The sequence below is a fragment of the Ananas comosus genome, linkage group 4 (assembly GCF_001540865.1).
Source record: "Ananas comosus cultivar F153 linkage group 4, ASM154086v1, whole genome shotgun sequence".
Classification (NCBI taxonomy): domain Eukaryota; kingdom Viridiplantae; phylum Streptophyta; class Magnoliopsida; order Poales; family Bromeliaceae; genus Ananas; species Ananas comosus.
This window is the reverse complement of record NC_033624.1, coordinates 3,532,642-3,557,965: the sequence shown is the minus strand read 5'-3', so window position 1 is coordinate 3,557,965 and position 25,324 is coordinate 3,532,642. Positions and strand designations below refer to the sequence as shown.

Here is a 25,324-nt window from a genome sequence, read left to right as displayed (position 1 = left end):
GACGAACATGAGCTAGTTGGTCCCCGTTCATATTCGGATCATTTATAAAACGAGCGATTGATCTCGAGCTAAGTTCAGACTAAACACGGATTGTTTATTAAACGAAGCAATCGATCTCAAGCTAAGTCCGCACCGAATACGATTTGGCTCGCAAACAACGAGCTGGATTGGTGGCCCTACTCGGTGCAGTGCGGAGTTCTATTTCTTGCATTTGAACACGTGATCATCACACCGTATATTTGTCTAGAGCATGTGTGTCGTGCCCGTGTTATCATTCTGGGTAACTAGGAAATAAATTATTTTGCTATTAATATTTTAATCTTAGAAAAACTTGAAATGCCATCTCTATATTTTCACACTTTTTTATTTTAATACTATAGAGTTTAAAGTGTATCATTTTCGTACCATGTGGTTTCATTTTTCTCTTTTGATTATTCATTTCACTAATTTTTTTCGTTAAATAAGTGACAAAGTTAAAACTAAATAATACTAAAACGAATGTTCCATAAACTATAGGTAGGGTATCTGAAGTTTTTTATGTATGATTTAATAAAAAATTAACGAATGGACCGACGAACAGAAAAAATAAAATTACAGTATACTAAATTAATATACTTTAAATTATAAAATATTAAAATAAAAAATACGAAACTGTAGGAATGATATTGGAAGTTTACCCTTGAACCTTTATACTTATTGTTGTTGTATTCCATCCAAATTCTCATTAATTTTAAAGGAACAAAATGCATTACCTCCAATAAATTTACCTACTCATAAATACCATGGTAAATGATCCAAGAGCCTATGATTACTTTCGTACTATGTTTTTTAAAAAAATTTAAAAAGATTTGATGACACGTCTGATTCGACGTCGACGCGTTAGATGCTCCAAAATAGACATTATTAAGTATCTCATATGAGATCAAGTTGGTGTGTTACAACTTGGTATCTGTATTTTTTATTAAAATACTTATGTTTGAACTTTCTTATATAATGCACACATTAGGTGATCTAAAAATGAGCATTTTTAACTTTTTCATCTTTAAACTAATTTAATTATTTCAATTTGATTTGAACATAGATAAAATGTTATTTTACAATAAAGCTACATTTCTTTAAAACTGTATTAAGAAATTTATACGTAAAATTTGTGGAACAAAAGTCACAAAAATAGGAAAGTACACAAATGACTCGACATTTTACCAAAATTCTAATTGGATCTAAGATATTATATAACGTATTTAGATCACCACTTTCGAATTAAAACATATGATGATTTTTTATGCTTATTCGTTGAAAATAAACCACCAAGTCGCCACGACGGTGTGGCAATGGAGTTTATTAATTTAATAGCCTGCGTGAACAAGATTAATGATCAATTATCATGTTGTGAATTATAATATTAATACATGATTATTTATTAATTAACTATGTTCACACTGTATAAACATTAATTGTGAATGATTAATTAAATAAATACACCTTACAATCTCTGAGTACTCATTAGTTCTAATCAAATCATAAAGTGACATGAGGAACACGGTTTCTTAATTTAAAATAAGAAAAGTAATCCTCCTTTGTTTGCATCAACGTAGTCCTAAAATATTTTAATTAAAAGTTTAATAAAGGACAAGTTTAACAATTAGTTTTTATAAGATAGTCCTTTAAAAAAAAATTGATATTTTATAGTTGAGAGACTAAAGTGTTTAAGAAAAAAAAAGCAAAACATTAGATAAAGGCCCTTATTAAACCTTACGGTTTCGTTTGGTTCGGAGTTAAATAAAAACTAATTATTTCAGGAATATGATTAAGTTCAAGATTAAGCCTAGAATAAACGAATTTTACATTTGGATGATAATTGAATTATTCCCGAAATTAAGAAAAATAGCGTTTGGATAGATAAGATAGAATAATAAGAATAGTGAATAGTTATAAATAGAAAATAATGATTTTGCCCCAATTATTATATTTAAATTTATTTTTTTTTACTTTATATTTAAAATTTAAATTTTAAATAGATAACTTTTACAATTAAAATATTCAAAATTAAAATCTATATTTTTAAATCTCAAATTTAAAAATGTAAAGTTATAAATTTTAAATTTTAAATCAAATCTAACAAATATAAAATGTCAAATTTAAAATTTAAATAATTAAAAATAATAATTTAAATTTTACATTTTAACTTTTAAATCAAATCTACAATTACAAATAGAAAATGTCAAATTTAAATTTAAATAATTTAAAATAATTTAAAATTTAAAAATATAAATATTAATTTTAAGATTATAAATTATAAATTTTTAAAATTTATATTTATATTTAAAAATTAAATAGGAGTGGAATTAGCTAATCACACCCCTCTTCCGGAGAGGGTGGTGGGGTTAGCTAACCCCACCCTCCAAAAATAGTGTTTGGGGTTAAAGGGAAGGATAACACCCCCCCCTCTCGCTTTAACCCCAAACCAAACACTAGCGTGGTTAGTATAATTAATTAGAGAATTATTATAATCCATTAATTATGAAGGTACTAAAAAAAATCCTAAATCAATTAATCCAAAATATTTTACATTGTGCTGTAATTGATTTACACTATTAACATAAATTACTAGTACTTTGCTCATCTCTACTCAGGGTTGATTTTTATTTAATTTTAATGTATATATTTTTTTAGTATCTATTAATTATTTTAACTAAATTTTAAAATAATTATTAAATTAAACTATGAATTATTACGTAATATCAAAATCAAACATTATTATCACTACAACAAAACATGTTTTAGACTATGTTTTTAGATGACGCTTATTCTAACGTATTTAATATTTGGCATGTACCGACACAATGATTAACCGTCATTAATAAATATATTTTTATCGAATACTGATAAAAAGTTTTCGACGTTATATTAAAGCTTCGATATATTTATCTCGATATATTTACTTAACGACTCTTTACTTGACGATTTTACAAGTGTCGAGATTATTCTTACCAATGGTTTAAAGTATTGCTAATTATTATTTAAAGTATTTTTAAGTGTAAGATTTATTGTAATGTGCGTAATAGTTTCCATTCGAGATAAGAGCACTTTCAACGGCAACAAATAAATAAATAAATAAAATAGTTAACAAATATTAAGAATTAGGTTGAAAATATAAAAAGTTTGGGGACTATATTGGAAAAATCCTTCCGACAGTGGTGTGTAATTAACCCTTTCTTTCTATAAATAGCAGTGCCCATTTACTCGCCCCAAGAGTAGCTCAGAAGCTCTTCGCTCTCACTCTCTCTCTCTCTCTCTCTCTCTCTCTCTCTCTCTGCTCTTCGAACCGAATCCCTACACGCATTGGAGAGCACTTGGGATTAATCTCATTTTAGGGTATGATTTTGTCCCTATTACTACTAATTTTTCACCATTAGCTTCTTCTTTTACATTTTTTGATGCTTTGAATCGATCGCTACTGTGAACTGCTTGAGCTCTCTCTTGGAAAGATCTAGCAAATGCTCGTTATGTAGTGGTGTTTTGTTTCTTACGATTTTCCAGCTTAATTACAGCAATATTATCTGATTTTTTTTTTCTAATTTCTTCAAGTTTTAATGAACAATCTCAAAAAAAGGGAGAGGGGTGGGTATACGTGAATTTTTCCCCTTTTTTTTTTAAAAAAAAATCCAGTAGTATGTCCCAATGTTGCAACTTGGCCCCTGTATTTCTTTACTGGAACAGTGTAGTTCTTTTTTTTTTTTTTCTCTTTTTCATATATTGCACTTTACTTTCTCACCGTCAATTAAAAATTTGCCTTTTGCTGTAAAATGGACATGTTAACCCTTCTCAAGTAAATTGAAATAAGTGAAGAGGTAAATAGAGGTGAAGAGGTAAATAGGCCATTTTCTTAAAAATTAGATTTTTTTTTTTTTTTCTAATGTCAGGACTAAACTGTGATATATGTGAAATTTTGGAACTAGAGTGTACGAGTGAAAGTACAGGGACTAAATTGCATTGTCAGGATAGTACAGGGACTGTCATGTAAAATTTGTATCCTTCCTTTTTCTTAACATTTCAATCAGATTCTAATTTTTTTTATAGCGTTTGCATTGTTGAAATTGTATCTGCATCTTTAAGATCAATTATTTTGGAATAAAAGGCTTTTCGTGTGAAGGAAAAGTGTGGTGCTTTAAGAGGACGAAGTTGTAACAACAAAAAGTATCAGAACCAAATTGGAAATTAATAAGAATTTGAAGATCCCTGATGAATTTGTACTCATTTTATTTGTTGTTGAAAGGGTTCTATCTTTAGTTGGGTGCTTAAGCTTTAACTTCAACTGTCGCGGCGTATTTTGAATTTTATATATCATTAGGGGATGTTCATTGGAAAAGATTCAACTAATTAGGCTATATAATAAAACCGTCATTAAAAAAAGGTAAACTTCAAATACGACCAATGTCGTTTTGCACTTTCTCACTTTAGTACAGTGGTTTAAAGTGTATCAATTTAGTACCCTGTGATTTCATTTTTCTCTTTTCGTTGGCCCCTCCGTTAACTTTTCGTTAAATCATATACAAGAAACTTCAGATACCCCACTTGTAGTTTATCGAATATTCACTTTAGTATCCTTTAGTCTTAACTTTGTCACTGATTTAACGAAAAATATTAGTGGAGGGAATAACAAAAGGAGAAAAATTAAACCACAGAGTATGAAAGTGATACACTTTAAACCACAGGGTATTAAAGTGAGAAAGTACGAAACCAAAGGGATGGTATTTGAAGTTTTTCCTTAAAAAAAAGAGCACTTGAACCTGTTGAAGTGTCCACATAATTCAACATATATAATTGACTTTTTTCTTTATCTGTGATCTTTGACACCATCTTGGTTTGAGGATACTTAATAATGTTTATTATTGGATGGCCTGCATGGTTCACTTGTTGATTCTTATGGACGCTCAACTGGTACTGGTTCATAATTTCTAGGATTTGGGTTACCAATATATGAGATATTCAGAAAGAGTGATTTCACTAGTTGAGTTCATGCGAACAGATTTGACTAATTAGGCTATTTAATAAGCCCACCATTAAAAAAGTAAGCACTTGAACCTGTTGAAGTAGTCCACATAGCTCAACATAACTGGCTCTTTTCTTTATCTGTGATCTTTGACACCATCTTGGTCTGAGGATGCTTACTAAAGTTTATTATTGGATGGCCTGCATAGATCACTTGTTGTTTCTTATGGACTTTAATTTTGTGACATGAGTTGCCCATATAAGAGATCCTTGAGTGTCTGTTGGTTTAAGTTACCCTTCTTTTTTGCTAAGATTCTGTTTATAACTGTGGATAGTTGCTACCAATCTCAGTTTTGGGGGGAGGAAAGGTTCAAGAAGAAGGATTTGGAAAATGGGGCGTCATCTGCGTTCTTGTCTAATTCTCATTATCTTGTCGTGCTTCGCTGCTGTAAAGGCGGAGTATATGAGATACAAAGATCCTCGTCAGCCCATCAATGCTCGCATTGATGATTTGATGAAGAGGATGACTCTTTCTGAAAAGATTGGCCAAATGACGCAGATCGAGCGGCAAGTTGCGTCTGCTGACGTCATGAAAAATTACTTCATAGGTAACATTATTTTGGATTTTTCTATTTATCAACTTCCACTCAATGCATACGTGCATGTCTGCATAAGAGATTTTTGCTCTTGCTATTTTGGCCCATAAAGAGAACTGTTTGAAGTTGCAAAAGCAAAAAAAAGAGTAAAAATACACTCTAGTTCTTGGACTTTCTCACAAATCACAATGTCATCCCTGACTCTGAAAAAAAAAAAAAAAAATCAAAGTTTTCTTGTAAAATGACCATCTTGCCTTGTCTATTCGAAAATCGCTTTCTCGTTCAATGTGCTTGAAACAAGCTTAAAAGGTTATTTTATGACAAATTGTTTAGATAACCAGGGATGAAATTTAAAATTATGAGAATGTTTGGGGACTTACGTGTCCAAGTGGAAACTTTAGGGACTAAACTTTTTTTGTGCCGGAATTGGCTTTCAAAACTGGCAAAATTTAATTGCTGTGCATCGCAACTGCATTTCCACAGGCAGTGTATTGAGTGGTGGTGGAAGCGTGCCTGCTCCTCAGGCAAGTGCTTCAGATTGGGTGAATATGGTGAATGAATTCCAGAAGGGGGCTCTATCGACGCGCCTCGGAATTCCGATGATATATGGAATAGATGCGGTTCACGGTCACAATAATGTTTATAACGCAACAATATTCCCTCACAACATCGGGCTTGGAGCTACCAGGTAAGTTTATGCTGAAACTATTGCTTTAATTTATATAGCAATTCATGTTCTTTTCTTCTTTATTTATGCCGCTCGATCCCTGTAAAATTATCTATTTACGTATCTATCCCTGCAGTATTTGAATTTTCATCTATTTCCTTCAGAAAAATAACTTGAATTTTGACACCCTTTTGCTTAATAGAAAATTAACTGTCCTCAATGATACAAATGAATTTCCAACTTACAGTGAGGTTATTTTACTCTGTTTGTAAAAAACTGCACTTTTCAGGTGCGTACACTTAAAAACTCAAACTTTACAGGGATACATATATTTGAACTCTTAGACTTCTCTACACTTTCCTTGCCTCTTAGGGATCCTGACCTCGTGAAGAGAATTGGTGAAGCAACGGCTCTTGAAGTTAGGGCAACAGGCATTCAATACACTTTTGCTCCATGTATCGCGGTAAGGAAAATAACCTGTTAACACATAGCCATATGAGATCTGAATTTTCATATACATCTTGAAAGTTTAGTGTTTGCAAAAATACATTTATCTTTACTTGGGAACATCATCCAGTCAAATGGTTGAAAGCTGGTTTTGTAAAAGAGTGCTGTTTTAAGGGAGGGCAGAACAAAGGTATACATTTAAAAATTAAAATTATCTTTTCAAGGTATGAAATTCAAATATTGCTGGGGTAGCTATACTTGTACGTATGTCATTAAAATTTCCCTATTTTACTGATTGATTTGCTTGCACTAATTCAGGTCTGCAGAGATCCAAGATGGGGCCGCTGCTATGAAAGCTACAGTGAAGACCACAATGTTGTCCAGAACATGACAAATATTATTCTTGGGCTACAGGGAGATGTCCCTGCAAACTATACCAAGGGTATTCCTTATGTTGCTGGAAAGTAAGCTTCTAAATCTAATGAAAGTTTGGAAATTGTCTTATTTCAAATATTTGAAAGAATTACTCTCAAATACCACAACACTTCAGTTGTAGTTCTCTTCTTTGCTGATAAACCATGCCATTGTGGAATTTAATGTAAGAGAAGTTCTTGAATATCCTGATTAAATGCAGGAAGTGAGAAAACCCCCCCCTATAAGTATCATGATTGTGACAAATGATAGATTTTACCTAGAGAAAATTTGGAGTTGAAGTGATAAAATCTTGTAGCTTAAGTAGTTATATGTAGGTTTAAATATTTCAGGTGGTTAAAGATGAAAATTGTGATAAGTTTGTGAAGATGTTTCCTGCAACTTATTCTATATTAATATGATAATTTTGCCTCTTAAATTCCATCTTCTTTAACTCTTAAATCTCATCTTCTTTGATAATCAATGCGAAGTTCTTGTAAATCCTAATTAAATGGAGGACATGAGAAAACCCCTTATAAGTATCGTGATTTTTACAAATGATAGATTTCACCTAGAGGAAACTTGATGGAGTTAAAGTGATAAAATCTTGTAGCTTGACTGAGTTATATGTTTTAAATACTTCAGGTGCTTAATTATGAAAATTGTGATAATTTAAGGAGGTTTCCTGCAACTTTTCCTATATTAATATGATAATTTTCCCTCTTAAATCCCATATTCTTCTATAATCAATGCCTTTTAACTTCCAATAATCTGCTACAGAAGCTGTATAAAAATTAATTCAAAAAAAAAATCCTACCAATTTGCTAATTTTTGGACTGTTTTCTATTTTATTATAAGTAGTTATCCATCTAACGCTTGCTCATTGAACAGGAATAAAGTCGCAGCCTGTGCAAAGCACTATGTTGGTGATGGTGGTACACATGACGGGATCAATGAGAACAATACTATTATTGATCAACATGGGCTTCTGAGCATTCACATGCCAGCTTATTACAACTCTATTATCAAGGGTGTTTCTACTATCATGGTCTCGTACTCAAGCTGGAATGGGGTGAAAATGCACGCCAATTATGAGATGGTCACTAACTATCTCAAGAACAAATTACACTTCAGGGTACGTACTTATTTCTTGTTTCAATTGATCCTTCATCATTGCATACTAGTTAGAGTTTCCTATATGAATCCTCTATGGAAACCATAAGTGATCGACTGTATGAATCATTTTCTCCATTTAGTGCCTGTTAGGTAATATTATTTTGCAATTCCCTTTAGTTCTTTTCAAATCATCTATTTAGATTACATGGTGCAATTCTGCACTAACTCATGTTAAAAAAATTTCAGGGTTTTGTGATATCTGACTGGCAAGGGATTGACAGGATCACGAGTCCGCCAGGTGCAAACTATACTTACTCTGTGCAGGCTGGAATTAATGCTGGGATTGATATGGTCAGTCTCTCTTGTAATTGAACACCGATAATTTTAAGCCTCTGTTGTTTTTCTTGTTGTAATAATATTTTCAACGCAAATTACATGAAATGAAGTGCACATGAAATGAAGTGCACGCACAGGGTTTGGCAATAAAAAGCAAAAACTTAGCAGTAACATTTGATGCTTTGGTTGGTTTTTTTTGAGATGGATGCCAATCTGCATCCAGCCAACATTGCAAGCTAACCTACAATCACGAAGGGAGAGAAGCCCATCTGCTGGCACCTCCATCTACATAGAATTTGTATTTAAAATAATGAAACAAAGGGTAACAACACTGAAGAGGCTGAGCAAAATTATCTAATTCAATGGACTGTGGATACTGCTGTTTTTTTTCCTTGTTTGGACGTTGTTTTTTCGGATGGGGTGTGTGTGTGTACCTTACTAAACTATACAACATTTTGAAATGGGTGCTAAGCTTTAAAAATTTTTAAGAGCCTACATTTCAAATGAATAAATTGAACTTCGAAAAGGATCCTTCTGATTCTTGAAGAATGAGGGGTAAAGGGATTGATATCTAGAAGGATTTCTTGTTATTATTAGAATTATAAGCTCATTCCTCAATACTTAAATGGTACTTATAGTCTCGGAATAAGTATTCTACAACCTAACTGAATATCTGATACTTAATGGTATATTTTATAAATGGAAGCTCTTATGTTCTATAAGAGGTGGCAAGTTTTGCTGCAATCATAAATTGCTAGGTAGTAAAATCAATTTTATTAATGTTCCTGCTAAATTATGCGAAACAACCATTATTCTCTAAAAGCTTTAGCTAGTAGAGAACGATCTTTATATATTTTTATATTTAAAACTCTTCCTCACGTCTGAACTCGAGACTTGAATTAAATAGGATAAAATCAATTATGCTAGGAGCTTGGCATGACTCGAACTTAGGACCCATGCATGTTAAATTATACGAAACAACCGTTTATCTCTAATATTTAAAATTGTAGAGAACATTGTTTTTATTTTTTTATATTTAACAGTTCACATACCTATCAAAATGTTCAATGGTCCAAATAAGGTTTGTAGGTTTTGACCTTTTCTCCAATTCAATATCGAAGGCCAATCTATCAGCGATTTGTATATATTTGCTCTCTAATTCTTTTTTACCAAATATTCTTTTTAATATTAATATGTTGTACTGTTTTGCAGATAATGGTTCCTTACAATTACACCGAATACATCAATAATCTGACCTCTCTTGTCAACAAGAATATAGTTTCGATGGACAGAATTGATGATGCTGTACGAAGAATTCTGCGGGTCAAGTTTACGATGGGCCTCTTTGAGAATCCTTTGGCTGATCTTAGCTTCTCTGATCAACTCGGAAAGAAGGTTACATTCATCAGTACTTCTACTCTCTTATCTAAAAAAATTGCGCTCATTATGTGGCACTAAAATCATATGGACAACCCTCCAACTATGGATCATCTGGAATTAGTTCGCTGGAGCTCAAGTTTTCTTTAAACTATATTACAAAAGGACCCAGTATTGTTATTTGAACTTTGTTATTTACCCCCATGACAACCAACGGTCCAAGACCTATATATAACAACTAGATTTATTAGAAAATCTTGCAGTTTTCTCTCTTATGAAATATGAAGGGGGTAAAGTGCTAATGTTAATTAATCTTAGGATTTATCTGTAGTTTTTTTTATTATTGAAGGGATGAAGGAAAAAAATTACAATAAATCCAGGTTGTTATTGTTATCTGCATTTTAGCCATTGTTTAAATTAAACCCATGTAACTTGACAGAATATTCTTTAATGAATGTTCTATGTCCTCTTAGACAGAAAACCTCACTTTTGGCGGAACCTAACAATGTATTTTCAAATGGAACAACACACTACTAAAGGGGTTCAAATAAAGAAAAAAGTACAGTTCACGGACCTATTTCTAAATAGCCTATGTTGGAGGGCATTTTTGCTTTTTTTGCCTAAACATGATACAAACCACCAAAGAGTAACATGTTTGGCCATGCTCTCTAAATCCCATAGTTTTCAACAGGAGCACAGAGAACTGGCGAGGGAAGCTGTGAGGAAATCTCTTGTATTACTGAAAAACGGAAAATCTGCTAATGAGACCATTCTGCCCCTCCCTAAAAAAGCTAAGAACATCCTTGTTGCCGGATCACATGCGGATAACTTGGGTTATCAGTGTGGTGGGTGGACTATTCAATGGCAGGGAGAGAGTGGAAACATTACTGTTGGTATGTCCCTCTCTTAGGGGTCGTTCTTTTCATGAATTGTAATCTGGAAATTCACTGCATTTTCCATTTGAAATGGTAAGATTGTAATCTCACAACTTGGGTTGGGAGGGGACAATTAGAGGGACTCAAAAGATTCCTATTAATAAGGAGAGTTTTGTTGCTGTGGGAACCTAGCAGGCAAGGGAAAAATCTCTTGCCATGTTAATGTAAGATGAGTACATTGAGTGCGCTGCATATTTGTCTCACTTCCCTGTTACCTCCTTCCAACCCCGAGTTCCACAATGCTAACCTCGTCATTTATATAGAAAATATGCAGCGTTTCCTGAAATGTTATAATTCCATGAAGAAAACAGCTTCTGAGTTTTCCTCTTCCTTATTGCTTTGCTTATTAGTTATTACTATAGTTATATACTTATATTTGCATCTTCTGGAATGTTTTAGTTGTTATCTATTTAAACATATTTGCCAGCAAAATATGAAATTTGAAAATATGAATTTCATATATATACTATTCAAAATTTAATTTCTTACATATTAACCCTAATGGCCTTATACATTTTAAATGGTTCTTTCCAATAATCATTGATAAAGTTGCTCCAAACAAACTTAGTGCCCCAGGAATTGGATGGTTTGCCAACTTAACACAAAGGGTAGTTTTGTAAGAAACTTTACTTTTGATGAGTATATAGAATTCACATTTTGTAGGGCAATTTTGATGGAATTCATATGTTAAACCTTCTCTTCCATGCAGGAACTACAATCCTCGAAGCCATCAAATCAACTGTTGACCCTTCGACCAATGTCGTCTACTCCGAAAATCCTGGCTCCGACTTTCTCAAGCATAATGACTTCTCTTATGCCATCATTGTCGTTGGCGAACCTCCCTACGCCGAGACGGCCGGTGACAGCCTCAACCTCACGCTTCCTGATCCTGGCCCGAGCACAATCCAGAACATCTGTGCAGCCATGAAGTGTGTGGTGATCATCATCTCAGGCCGTCCGGTCGTGATCGAGCCCTACCTACCACTAATGGATGCCATAGTTGCTGCTTGGCTCCCCGGAACGGAAGGCCAGGGCGTCACTGATTGCCTTTTTGGGGATTATGGATTCAGTGGAAGGCTTTCTCGCACTTGGTTCAAGTCGGTGGATCAATTGCCTATGAATGTGGGAGACAATCACTATGATCCTTTGTTTCCATTTGATTTTGGATTGACGACAATTCCAGGGACCGCAAGGTAGAGACTGAATTTCATCGACTGTCTATTAAGGTTTGTAATTGGTAGACGAAAAAGTCTCCCTTAAAATATCGCTATTTGCACCTTCACCCTCAAAAATGGAAAAAAAATCTATATGTAACCCCCTCAATGTTTATACCTTGAGCACTGAACTCCTGTATCACATTTTTTACTCGAGAACTGTTATAAAAATGTCGAATTGTGATTAAAATGCCCTATATCCGCCTTATAAATTATCTTCTCCTTAACTAGAAAAGTGATATGAGGGGTCTATTTGCTAGGGAGTTAAGTGCAAGTTTTTATTTACCCGGAGGACATTGCAAATCTCTGATATTTGGAGGGGAGGCTTTTTTGTATGTTAGACTCTGCAATTTATACCTCTCTGCCGCTTAATTTTACATTAACATGGGCAAAAAAAAAAGAATGTAAGCATCGAAACTCGAGTTCCATTATTTGCTATCGAAGAAGAAATGGAAAGAAAATCATAATGCAGCTGCTTATTTCGCCCTTTTCTGATTTATCTTTTTAGGTACTCTACTGCTCATGCTCTCCGGAGAGAGGATTTTAGAATGGCTTCTCTTGTTTTCAGCTTGTTGGTGACCTTGATGTTTGTTCAGCTCCAGTAGTTTTAGTTCGGATGCTGTTCTGAGAAGTAACTTTGTAGTTAATTTTAAATTTTCCAATTCAAACATTCATTATGATTTCATTGCTGAGATGATCGATACTCTTGAGGATATTTTTGCATTCCTATTGAGGAATTGGAAGAATTTTGTTTTATTTTTGTCTTCTTCCAACATTATTCATTGTAAACAAAGAATAGGTGCACAATTTGAACTATTTATGTATCCTCTCTCTCTCTCTCTCTCTCTCTCTCTCTCTGTCTCTCTCTCTCTGAATTTTAATGAGTAATGTATTCTGTGTGCTACATTTGCAGCTGTGACTCAGGTGAAAAGGCATAATCTTGGCTCTAATATCCCACAATATGTGCGCTTAAACTGCTTAGTTAATGTTGTCACAGTTAGTAATTGTCTTTTTAGAAAATGGAGCTTGTCCAGGTGAAAATAACTTAGCTTATGTAAATAGTGTAAAGAATGTATAGCAGGACAATTCATTCATACTTAGGCTTAGTTTAATATTGTGGCCTATTAATTATAAAATGAAGTTGGGTAAAAGCATATAGAGATAAGCTTTTGTGTTTTTCAGTGGGACCGTAGAAAATATATCATATCTGATTCATCGCGATCTGCGAAACGTAATATTACGTACAGAAACAGACAGGATCTTTTCCCATCATATTTTTTCACAATACATAATGCAATCTCTCCGCAATCTTAAACAAAGTATTAAGTATTTTGCTGTGGAGATTGGTTTAAATTTCACTTCCCATAACAGATTATATCAAAATTCGGCACAAATGTGTGCGTGTGTGTATCCATATGCGCCAAAGATGCAATTTAGAAATCACCATTTCATCGGATGGGAGCTTCAACTTTTCAAAATAAAGTTTAGGTAAAAATATATAAAACTTATATGAAACTACAAATTATTTTGATTTGACTATCTAATTTTTCAAAATTTTTATTTTTAATATCAATCTTTCAATTTGTTTGATTTACTTTAACAAAATGTTTAGTTACATAAAACTGTGTAAAATATACTAATTAACTCTGTAATGATAAACAATGCATTCAAATCTAAAAAATTAAGAGTCATTAACTGGCTCAAATCAATAAATTAAACATTAGGGAGTAAAATCATAATTTTTAAAGTTTATATAATAAGATCAAAATGGGTGATATTTGAGACAAATTCTATACATTTTCACCTAAAGTTTGTTTTAACAACAAATATCTTTTTAGGTGGAAAGTGATCTTTTGTCTTAAGTTTTCTTATAACAAAACAGTTTGGCAAAACGTATAGAGACCCCCTCAACTATATTGCGTTCTGATTCCATTGACTTCTAATTTTTTTTGGAATTAAGTAATTATACTCAAAGAAATTAAAAATCTTCTAAAATTCATTAGCGAGTTCTCCAAATTTAATAGGTTTAATTACTTTTTAATAAATAAGACCAGACAAATTAATGATTGATAACTAATAGAGTCAGTAAATTTGATAAAATCTGGAATATAACTAACCAAGAATAAAAATTCAAATAAGAAAGTTAGAAAAAGCTAAAAGGTCAGGGACTCGTTTCAAAACGACGTATAGTTAAGGGAGTCTCCATACATTTTCACCCATTAAATATCAAAAAAATAGTGCGCAACTTGTACGGATACACCGGGTGCAGGCGATAATACATCCTCGTTTCGAGCGCCCCGCCGATTCATGCGAGTGGTGCTACACCGCTCGAAGCTTCTTCCCAAACTCCGTTCTTCATTTCCTCGCCGATTCTTTATCAAAACCTCGGCGCATGAATTAAGATAAAAAAGAAAAAAGAAAAATTTTGAAGAAGCGGGAGGAAAAAGAAAGACGCGGAGGAGAAATCGCAAGAACGACGCGAGAGATGCGACCCAACATCGTCACCGAGGTAAGCGATCTCATCTCTCCCATCGACCGATCCAAAACCCTTCCCCCTCACCCCCGCGATTTCTACCTGCTTGGATCTGATCCCTCTCACCTTCTTCTTTTTCTTTTCTTTTTTTTGTTTTGCACGATTCGATCATTTTCAAACCCTAGGAAGTGTAACAATTTCGATTTCTAGTGGATTTTAGTTGATTGGTGGAGAAAAGAAGAATCTTGTAGTGAGGGGATATTTTGGGTGAAATTTGTTTCATAATGCGTCATAATAAGTTTGATTTTAATGATTGGATACAGGATGTGGGAAAAGGTTTTGGAATTAGCGTAATCTTGGGTGTTGTAGTTGTTGGAAGTTCATACATGCGTACTTGGAAGAGTAGAGAAGCCGATGGGGTTTTTCATCTGGTTTTTTCCTTCTTTTTTTCTTTTTTTTTTTTTGTGGATGGGTGTAATTGATATGGCGAGAATCTTCTGTTCCGGAGTGTAAAATTTTCATTGGAGTATCTACTGCTAGATCTGAAGTAATGCTAGAGATAGATTTGCTGAGATTGGTGGTGATGAGGTTAGGAACTTAGGAATATTCAATATTGATTGATGCGGATCTTGATTTCGTAGGGGCGCTACATTGAGTGTCCACGGTCCTGTAGTAGATGACGTTGTTATTATAATCACTCTCTAGGGAGACCAAATGGCTGGTTAGGAGGTCGGGTTGGCACAAAACTTGATTGGACCAACTAGGCAAAGAAAGCTGCTTGCGGCACTTAAGCAGCTATGTGATGCCGAAATACTGTTTTCATGTCTTCTTGAAATATAACGATCCATGTGTTCTTGCTTTTAAAGACCAAGGAAGGGGAGCGCGTGTTGTCTTTTTGAATGAGAACCAGCTTGTTTTGTGATGTGAATGTTACGCTTTTTTAGTTGGTGCAGTTTCTTAGTTTAGTTTACATTCAGCATTTCATTTATGTAGGAATGCTGTGTACTTGGAGTAGATGAAGCAAATTATTGTGTTTTTGTACAGTGCGATCTTTGGTTGGTGAAAGCTTGGCTTGTCCTTATGATTTTATTTGGCGAATGCTAAGCTTATGCTTCTCTAGAGTAAAGAAGCTGTACTAGTAACTAGCCGGAAGGGCGCTAAATCACTTACTGTATATACTCAAAAAGGAGATTTTAACCTCAATTTATATGGATGAAAAAACATAATTGAAAAAAAAGTAATCATTGGAAATATTTGCTAGTTAGAAATTTTCATATTTATTGGAAATTTACTAGGAAGTGCAACATAACCAGTTTCTGAATTTCCTTGTTGCTTTTGTATAGGTAAAGTTATCTCTAATAGAGTAGCCACCATCACTATCTGTGTGGTGCAAGCTCTGGAAAGGAACGATTCTTATAAGAAGATATTCAGATGATGCAATTCAGCATTTTCTTGCTGGTTTAAGCCTTACAAAAATTCAAAATTTCAAACTTTCAAATTTGATAATGTAGGTTTTTTTGTGTTACTTTATTTGTCAAGATAACATGATAAGAGCTTATGTTGGTTTTTCATACCTATATTTTATCTATTTTATTTGGTTGCAAGCTGTATAGATTATAGTTATGCAGCATTTCAAATTTTCCCTCTAAACTAATTCAAAAAAATTGTTGCTACTTGTTTAAATATAATTACTTACCAGTCAGCTACATATCTCAATCTTTAGAACAAAAGATATACCTTAAGAATTAGCTTCAACCTGATGTAAGCAAGCATCAGTTTCTTTGGTTATCAAATAATGGTGAGAATTTCACTTTGATGCTTTCAGCATAGCAATGCTGCCATTATTATTATTATTATTTCCCCATCTTACTTCTCAGTGCTTTATTTTTGTGTTTTCTTGGTTGTTTTAGGCAGGATTGCCGACTAGGTTCAATCAGTGGTGGGCTAGTATACCGTTCATTACTTCTGGTGTTGTTATAATCTGTGGTGTAATTTACTTGGTATGCTTGTTGGTGGGGTATGACTCCTTTGTTGAGATATGCTTCTTGCCTTCTTTAATTGTTTCAAGGTTTCAAGGTATGCTCTCTCTCTCTCTCTCTCTCTCTCTCTCTCTCTCTCTCTCTCTCTAAATACAATATGTGCTGGATTAGTCTTGTTGTTATGAACTTATGTTTTCTCTTTTCTCTCTCCTCTTTTTTTTTTATCCTCCTAACTCCTTATTTGCATCTGTATTACACTTGCTTAGCTTCGATAAATTTTCAATAGATAATGTCATTTCAACTCTCCGAAAACTCGAGCAGTACATTCCCCCTTTCTCCGCTTTTGGAATGAATTTATTATATTTTAAGTTTTTCTTTTCTTTGAGAAATGCTACTTGTACACCCAAAAATAGGGTATAAATCTTACACCCAACCATCAAAGGGTTTAGAAGTCCCTTTCAGGTTTTTAATATGTAAAAAAGGATTGATAAAGCTAGTGAGAAAATGTTGGCTCTTGGATGGGCAGGATGTAAGATTTACACCCATTTTTGGATATACCGGTAGCATTATTCTTTTTCTTTTCATGTATCTTTTATTGAGATCTAAAATCCTCCACATTTTATTCAGTGTACAGGATATTTACGTCTGTTCTTTTCCATGGATCCTTGCTTCATGTTGTTTTCAATATGTTGGCATTGGTGCCATTGGGCACGGAATTGGAGAGAATCATGGGATCAGTCCGCATTTTATACTTGATGATGTTGCTCGCTACAAGCAATGCTATTTTCCATCTCATTATTGCTTCACTGATCTCATATAATCCTTTGCACCCTTATCCATTCTTCATGAATGAATGTGCCATTGGATTTTCTGGCATCATTTTCTCAATGATTGTTATAGAGACTAGCCTCAGTGGAGCACAATCTAGAAGGTTGGTAGTTTTTAATTTTTATTGGTCTATTTACTACAGCATCCTGCATTTAGGCATATGGAGTTGCTTTTACTTCCTGTATTGACTTCTTTCATCTGAAGTTGCTTAAGTTAATGAGCGGTGATGAGTACTCTGATTGTCTGTTGTTATCCTGAGAAATGAAACTGTCCACTAAACTCAGTGTGGGGTAAAAAGTGTGGATAGCCCTTTGATTTGGTTCACAAACTTCCTCATTTATTGCAATTGCATCCCGGTTGATTAAAAAAAAGAAAGAAAGAAAAACTGACATCTATTGACTGTCGTTGTAAAATGACTTTTTTACCTTGCTGCAAAACTGAAACTAGAAAATCCTTTTACAGGAGATTGGGTAAAATGGTCATTTGACAAGAGAAATTAGTTTTTTTTTTTTTCCTTTGGCATTTGATGATGGAAATGTAATATATAGGAAACTTCTGGGGCAAAAGTGCTTAAGTGAAAATTTCACGGACTAAGTCACAATGCCAGGGTAGTATAGGGGCTGTTCATATATTTAGCCTTTAGAGTTACCAACTTTTGGTAGCATCAATTTTTCAGGTGAAAACCAATCTAGGTGTTTCGGACACGAACATTGGACAAGGGACATGACACTACTCAGACACGACGACTCGATAGCTAAAAAAAAAAAAAAAGGATACGAACACGATATGGATACTGCTAATAATATATAATAATATTAAAATAATAATATATTTATTATATATAAAATATTAATTTTGCTAAAATATTGCTATAGTTTTTATGCTTTCATCAAAAAACCAAAATATTTATCATCTTATATTATATATGCATAAAAAAAAAAGTAAAATAAAATAATTTAATGGGATGCACCATGAACGCCCGTCCATGGCGCATCCGCGTCGGACACAAGTCTGACACAGACGTGAGTGATTGATAGCAACCAATATTCCTATCTTTAGGTTTTGCATCATGAATTAGTACCTAGGTGGATATCAGTTTGTGAAAGAAGATGTGATTGTGGTTGTCCTGTCTGAAGCTTCTATTGAAGTGCTGTGAATAATAGTTGTTTGAAAGTACGAACAGTCTTATCATTGGGATCCTTCCCAGAGCCTCCCTCTGTAGCAGAAGTAGAAACTTCAAAATAGATCTTTTGCTTTTGGAGTTCGAAAGCTCATTTGAGCTTCCCACATAGCAAAACCTTCAAATTTTCTGCTTGCCAGATTCCTATGTGACATTTTTATGTATTAACTCTCCCATCATGTCCAATATTGTCTTTTTATTTTTGACCCATGACATTGTGCTTTCGTCTACTGATGGTGGGGTTTCCTTTTGACAGTGTTTTTGGACTCTTCAATGTTCCTGCCAAATGGTACACACTTAACCATCTAATGAAATCCAATTTACCTGTAACTCCAGCATCTTAGCATTTAAATACAGCTATAAACTGCAAAAAAATTCCTTTGTATAAAATAGATGTTCTACTCAGGTACGCTTGGATTCTGTTGATTCTGTTCCAACTTCTAGCAAGCAATGTTTCATTATTGGGACACTTATGTGGCATCTTATCTGGGTTTGCATGTTTGTTCCTTCTCTTGTTTCAATCCGTTATTTCTTTCTAAAGATAGTGTTCTAAGTGATTGTACTCAATTATTTTCTGCTTCCCCTCAGATACTCTTGGATTGTTCAAATACTTGTTACCTGGACCATCTTTCTATTCTGCTATTGAAAGCTCCTCACTGCTAGTAAGTAGTCGTCTGTACAGATTCAATCATTAGTCACAACTAATAGACTTGAGAATTTTTGTGCTTGTTTTGCCATATCTTCTACAATAGCTTCTCTACTCCTAAGCACAAAAACTTCTAGAAACTAGGTGTTTGGCTAACATAAGGCCGAGTTTTTACTCTGACAAAAAGCTAAAATTGAGCTTTTGGCCCCCAAGAACGAAAGGTCTGATTTGAAGCTTCTGATGTTCGAGAAGCTGTTGAGGAGAAAAGCTGTTAGTGCTTCTTCAAACAGTTTAAGCAGTACTTATGCAGGATCAGGGCCAAGCAAGCACCTACTTAGGTTGTGCTTGACGTTCGCGATTTTCTTTTGCGAATACGGAGTAATATAAAATCCTAATATTGTAATTTTTCAGTCAGCTTGTGTTAGACATTCTGGATTTATCTTGTGCACTGGAGGGACTACATATGGCCATCTTCCTACGTATTCAAATGTTAATACCGCATCCAGGTAGATTTTATTTCTGAGGGTTTTCTTTCATTTTTTTCCCCTTATTTTTTTTGTGGGTTCTTTTTCTTGTTTCTTTTGGGGGCGGAGGGGGGTATGGGTGGGTGGGTTAGCGGTTAAGTCTTTGTTTTGTGGCAAACGTCATTCTTTTTTTTTTTTTTGTTCCTATTTCTTTCAATACAGTACCCCTTTGATTAGGAGAAACCTGTGGAGAAATCTTTCTTCGTGGATGCTGCATAGGGATACATCAACCAATTCGGTAAGTATTGTTGATGCAAGATTTATGCTGTATCAATATACTATTTTCATATTTGACACCTGCCCTTCTGTCTTGAATTTGATACTCTCAACAGAAAGTATATATTTTTGTAAATAACTAGAAAATACTCTTTTCTGGTTAAAACAATCGGCTTGTCCATCTCAATATCTCGTACACCGGAATGCAACTTACAAAGTTCTCCTTGTTTAAAGGATCAGTATGGTGGAGCAAATGATAAGCTTAGATTGATGAACTGGAATTCTTAGGATTCTTCGAGCCAAACTCATAGAAATGACCCATTGAAAATTAATTGTACTATCTCTGCCTAGATTGCTTTAGTTCTTCTGCCGAACATTAATTGGTACTCGGATAAAAAAAATTTGTGAAGGATAAAATAAGGAAATGGTTCAGAGCATTTTCTGACTACTACTACACTGGGGGCTTATACTCGCCAGAAATTATACTGTTGTTCACGAACTTTCTTCTCAATTTATATGTCAGGGTCTAGGACTTCTTCTCAAATGTTTCTATTTTTTTCCTTGCTAAATATACTCTTGTCTGTTTGCAACCTTTCCTCTTTTTTTTTCTTTTACTATCCAATGTTTTATTTTAAATATACTTGTGTTTCTTAGGCCATATTATAATTCTCTCGCATTACTTGTAGCCAACAGGCCCAGCGCAAGACCCCAGATTCCCTGGGAGGGGGAGGACCCTAGGTGCAGCAAGAAATCAGCAGACCACTACAGATTCCGACTTGAGTTTGCAGACAAGGTTGTTGGATAATACAGAGCCCACTAATCCTGAAGTACTAGAAGGACGGTAATGCTATTATACATTCATACTAACATCCGCTACCAAGATAGAAAGAAAAAGGGGAAAGATTCACAAGCTGCTACTACATATACTCTAATAGAAACTTATTTGGCCCTGCTGTAGGGTGTTTGAAGTGCTCGTAGGATGCTCCTATGAGAAGCATTAAAAACATCTAGTTAAAATCCTTCCTACAGTTCTCTTCTGCAGCAGAAGCAGAAGCTCCAAACTGGAGGCTTATGCTATTGAGCTCGGAAGCTTATTCCATCTTCCCGCCATTGGAAAAGCTTTAAACTTTCAATTTGTCAAACACTCCACTATTAGTGTTTGTTTGCTGAAAGCAGAAATAGGACCTAAGCCAAATGGGTATTAAAGCTCTTAAGTCTTATCTAATGTATAATATGTTACTTTAACAAGGTCATTAGAACTAGTTTGGTTGTTGAACACAATTTGCTTGAAGTTGTCAACTTGTCATAAACAAATTCATGCAGTCTGAGATTGCGATTGTTTGCACCTTGTCATGCACATGGTGTATAATTTGTTTTTGTAAGCTAGCAAGTAGGGTACACACTGTGCTTCAATTAAGGGTGTAACAAGCTGAACTCCCGAGTTCATTTATTGATGATGATTAATAAGGGAGAAATATGAGTTAAACTCTATATAAATGGACTAATTGGAATGGATACCTCTAAGGCAAAATATCCCATCCTGATATCAAGCACACTTATCCTTCTCTTAGTTACAATTTATAATACATCGTCTTTAACTTTTTCTCACCGAGAATTTTCCTTGTCTCACCTTTTCTTTTGTCTTCTTTCCTCTCATTTGACTTTGTATTCTGTAACCATAGGTAGATGGTAGTGGTTCAGTTCAGGACCTTTCTGTCATAGTCTCTATCAAAATTTTTGGTGACAAGATTCTTCTGCACATGAGAATTATAATGACACTAAGAGCAACAGATAAAGATTCTGTAGAGTGAAGATACTAGTTCGTCCCATGAAGATACAAAGGTTCCATTTTTAAAAGAAGGGTAATGTGTTGATAATCTACAATCAAATGATACAGCCATTCTCATCGTTTATGAACCACGATTATTTCAACTATTCTCATCATTTATGAACCACAATTATTTCAACTATTCTCATCATTTATGAACCACGATTATTTCAACTATCACAAGTAACTATCCTGATCATAAGGAAAGATATTTCTTGAAATCGCATTCTTTGGCTAGTTGGGGATTATTTTATTGTGTAGTTCATCAGTCTACTAGCTTGCTGTGTGTTCTTGATAGTTAATTTTGATTTCAATCTTGTTTCATCATGCTCTTTTAGGTTCTATAAGGTGTTGTTGATGAGACATGTGAATGAAACCAAAGAAACGATATTTGACCAGTTCAAATACTGATGTTATATGATCTTTATATGGCTAGGAACATAGATTTTTCTTCTTTCCTTTGTTTGGGAGAGAGAGAAAGAGTATGGATAGTTTGTTTGTAGTTTTATTTTGCGTAATCATGCACCTCACCTTTAAGAGCCTATCAAAAGGATAGTTGCTACTGCCGACTTGTATCTATCAGCCTGGAGTTAGCTAAACTTACATGCATAGTGAAGAGAGAAAAATTAACAAGCATCTGGTAACAGAGCAGTCTAGGATTATAATAATTGACATTTATTCTCTCTGACTGTTTTCTGGTGTTAGGCATTCAACAGGAAACACTGGAGTTGATGGATCAGCAGCAACCAACCAGGTTGCATGAAACAATTTCTTAATTACATGGTTTTATTTATCCTTCTGTTTTTTTCTGAATGATGATTTATCTGTTTTTAGGGTTCTGATAACTTTGAAGAAGAGCTTAACAAGCTAGTAGCAATGGGTTTTGAGAAGGTACAGCATAGCTTTTGCTCTAATGTTTATTTTATCTTTAATGTTGTCGAGCTGAGTCGAAATATTTCACAATTTACCGTCTTTTGACTGTGTAATTACCTTATAGAAAAATATTCCCTGATCTTATGATGAGCTCAACCAGGCATTCTAGTCCGAGAATGGTTCTCGTCCCTGAGCCTGGTTCAAATCTAGGTTATATTTTTAGCTTGGCCCATCTGGATTAAGCCACAATGGTTCAGGGAATCCTCAGGCATGTTATGGCCTGCGTTGCTTCGGCTTGGCACATTTGGCCGGGGCAGCTGGCCAGCTAGATTTTTTCTCATCCCATCAAGTATTGGGGCAGAATCCTGAATAGGCAAACAGAATGAAGGGGAAAGGCGAACTTCTATTTTTTTCTTTAAGTAAAAGGAAGCTGTTTCATCTTTCATGTTTTAGTAGGTTTAATACAACTCAGGCGAAATTGGAAGTACAGAGTTTTGTAAATCAGTTTATAAGTACTTTATCTGACTTACAAGTTAGTCATTTTCTGCTTTTTTTCATTTTCTGCTTTTTTTTTTCCATCAAGCATCTCTCTTTCACCACCTGTTATCTTGATATGCTTTCCTGTTTTTGTTGCAGATCCAGGCTGAAGTTGCTCTTACTGCTGCTGATGGGGATCCCACTGTTGCCATTGAAATTCTTATGAGCCAACAGGCATGAATCATTTTACTCTTCTTTGGGTCAGTGAGGACTTCTCTAGACGTGCCGTTTCATATAGCTGCTTCAAAGAATCCCTAGCAGCTTTGCCGTTAAAATCCTTCCAAAAGCTTTTTACCGTAAGCTAGAATCAAGGAGCTTCAAATGGGAGCTCCTACTTTTAGCGCTCAGGTAGACGAGCAGAAAAGATCTGACCTTGCCCAGCCAGCCCAATTATTTTCCAGGTAGGGCCAGGCCAGTTCGTTAGGCCGAGCAGCATCTCAAAAGTTGAGGTCTTGTAAATGTTATTGAGCCAGACCAGCTTTGGTTGAGTGGAGCATATTTCTTTTCGCCCGGCCCAGCCTTGGATTTGCTTAAGCCAACACTGAAGCTCCAAACTTTTCGTTCCCTAAATGCTTTCACTTCTATTTAGAGCTGTTTCAAAAGTCAGGCCAAATAGGAGAAATTTATCACTCACTGCTGATGCATCCATACATAGGTGCAACTCCACCCATCAGACCTTTCGCACTTTGTATCCAACTATCCAATTTTTAGAAGAAGGAATAGGTTTATTTAAGCTTGCTGTGTGGTAGGGATTGACATCTGGTAGAGGATGGAGTGCTGATGGATGGGTTGGTGCGTGAGTGTGCAAATGCATTATGACCAGGTGCATGCAATAATTTTTCACAGCACCGGCCACATTAGATTTTGAGATTCGAAAATTTTGTTCCTTGTGTTATTCCTGCTGTGTTTCCCTAGGAAAATGTGGGAAATTATTGGGATAAAGGGTCTAGTGATGGGAGTAGCACAATTCCACCATACCCGAGAAATATTGCTATCCCCGGACGTTGCCGTTCTTGGCTCCAATTCTGAGCATGGATAAGTAACCAAAATATTTTGTTGGGAGGGATTATAGTGATATATATTACTTTTTACACTTTATCTTCCAAGCAAACACCACCAAAGTCGGTTGAGTAATATTTACTAATATTCGCCTGATGTTTCATGAATGCAGGGATAAAGTGATGAACCTTATAGAGACGCAGGTAAATGATATTTTGAAGTGGCCTTGGACTGGTATATCTTTCTCTGATCTGTGGATGTTTGTTCTACTGAGATGGTTAAATTGCTTCAAGAGGAAGGGCTTCTGATTTTGAGTTAATCCTGTGATGAACTATACAAAAGAAATGTTTATAATTTGTACTTACATTGTTCGATTCTGTGGAGTGCCTAGATTAAGTGTAATGATCACTCTGACGCAGAAATGTGAACATGAAGTATCTCTGCTCAGATCACATCTCTTATCATAGATTAACCAAAGCTATTTCATCATAGATTGTACATTTGTTAGATCGAAAGTTAGTATTCATCATTCATCATGTATTTGATTCTCCTAGTTAGTCGTTAGAGTCATAATATTGAATAATTGGATCCTTAGACTAGCCTTTGAACCAGCCTAAACTACATGTGGGGGGACGTGGTGGCCTTCTATCTGTCAGAAAATGATTGTAAAAAAAGGTCCATAATTATGACTAATAATTCCACCAACAAAGGGCTAATATGAGAGAGAGATTAACTAGTCCAACATCTGTGATTGTGCTTTTGGGAGAGATTGAGATCTATATAATACAAAAATCAAAAAAAGAACAAAGTACAGCACCTCCTCAGAAAAGAATAACTGTCGTGGTAGGCCAGATGCAGTAAACAATTTCCCCACGATGAGGAGAAATTGTTTACTAGCCAGCGTTCAACACTACCGAATAAATATATTATCATCTTGCAAACGAAAACAGACTCAAAGATTTTTCTTAAACATCACTCCATCTTAGTAATAGCATGGCTTCAATTAGTTTATATATAAACCAATAATTGTAGTAAAACGGCACATACCGGTGAGATATCGACAGGATGAGATATCGACAGGACACCGCATGGCAGAAAATCTGGACGTGCACCCTCTAATATGTTGGCACAATTACAACAGGCAGGATTC

General features: G+C 34.6%; 2 protein-coding genes across 5 annotated transcripts; both read left to right on the top strand.

Moving 5' to 3' along the window:
- On the top strand, positions 3,251–12,915 carry LOC109709321 (beta-glucosidase BoGH3B-like). Of its 2 annotated transcripts, none has more exons than XM_020231499.1 (11): positions 3,251–3,375; positions 5,344–5,600; positions 6,072–6,276; positions 6,628–6,718; positions 7,021–7,166; positions 8,005–8,248; positions 8,476–8,580; positions 9,778–9,960; positions 10,634–10,835; positions 11,587–12,070; positions 12,600–12,915. In XM_020231499.1, exons 2-11 carry the CDS (start codon positions 5,384–5,386, stop codon positions 12,694–12,696), a joined length of 1,974 nt encoding a protein of 657 aa, XP_020087088.1. In that variant the 5' UTR covers positions 3,251–3,375; positions 5,344–5,383; the 3' UTR covers positions 12,697–12,915. The 2 variants fall into 2 exon arrangements, with proteins under 2 accessions (XP_020087088.1, XP_020087089.1); XM_020231500.1 differs by having other exon boundaries at positions 5,328–5,600.
- Positions 14,379–24,665, top strand: LOC109709403 (rhomboid-like protein 15). 3 transcript variants are annotated; one of them, XM_020231626.1, is made up of 13 exons: positions 14,379–14,600; positions 16,475–16,640; positions 17,171–17,474; positions 18,808–18,840; positions 18,958–19,049; positions 19,140–19,213; positions 19,609–19,703; positions 19,884–19,959; positions 20,624–20,730; positions 22,471–22,519; positions 22,600–22,656; positions 23,275–23,349; positions 24,347–24,665. In XM_020231626.1, the coding sequence occupies exons 1-13, from the start codon at positions 14,577–14,579 to the stop codon at positions 24,350–24,352; spliced, it is 1,158 nt and encodes a 385-aa protein (XP_020087215.1). In that variant the 5' UTR covers positions 14,379–14,576; the 3' UTR covers positions 24,353–24,665. The 3 variants fall into 3 exon arrangements, with proteins under 3 accessions (XP_020087215.1, XP_020087214.1, XP_020087213.1); XM_020231625.1 differs by having other exon boundaries at positions 14,380–14,600; positions 20,624–20,778; positions 23,275–23,375; XM_020231624.1 differs by having other exon boundaries at positions 14,381–14,600; positions 20,624–20,778.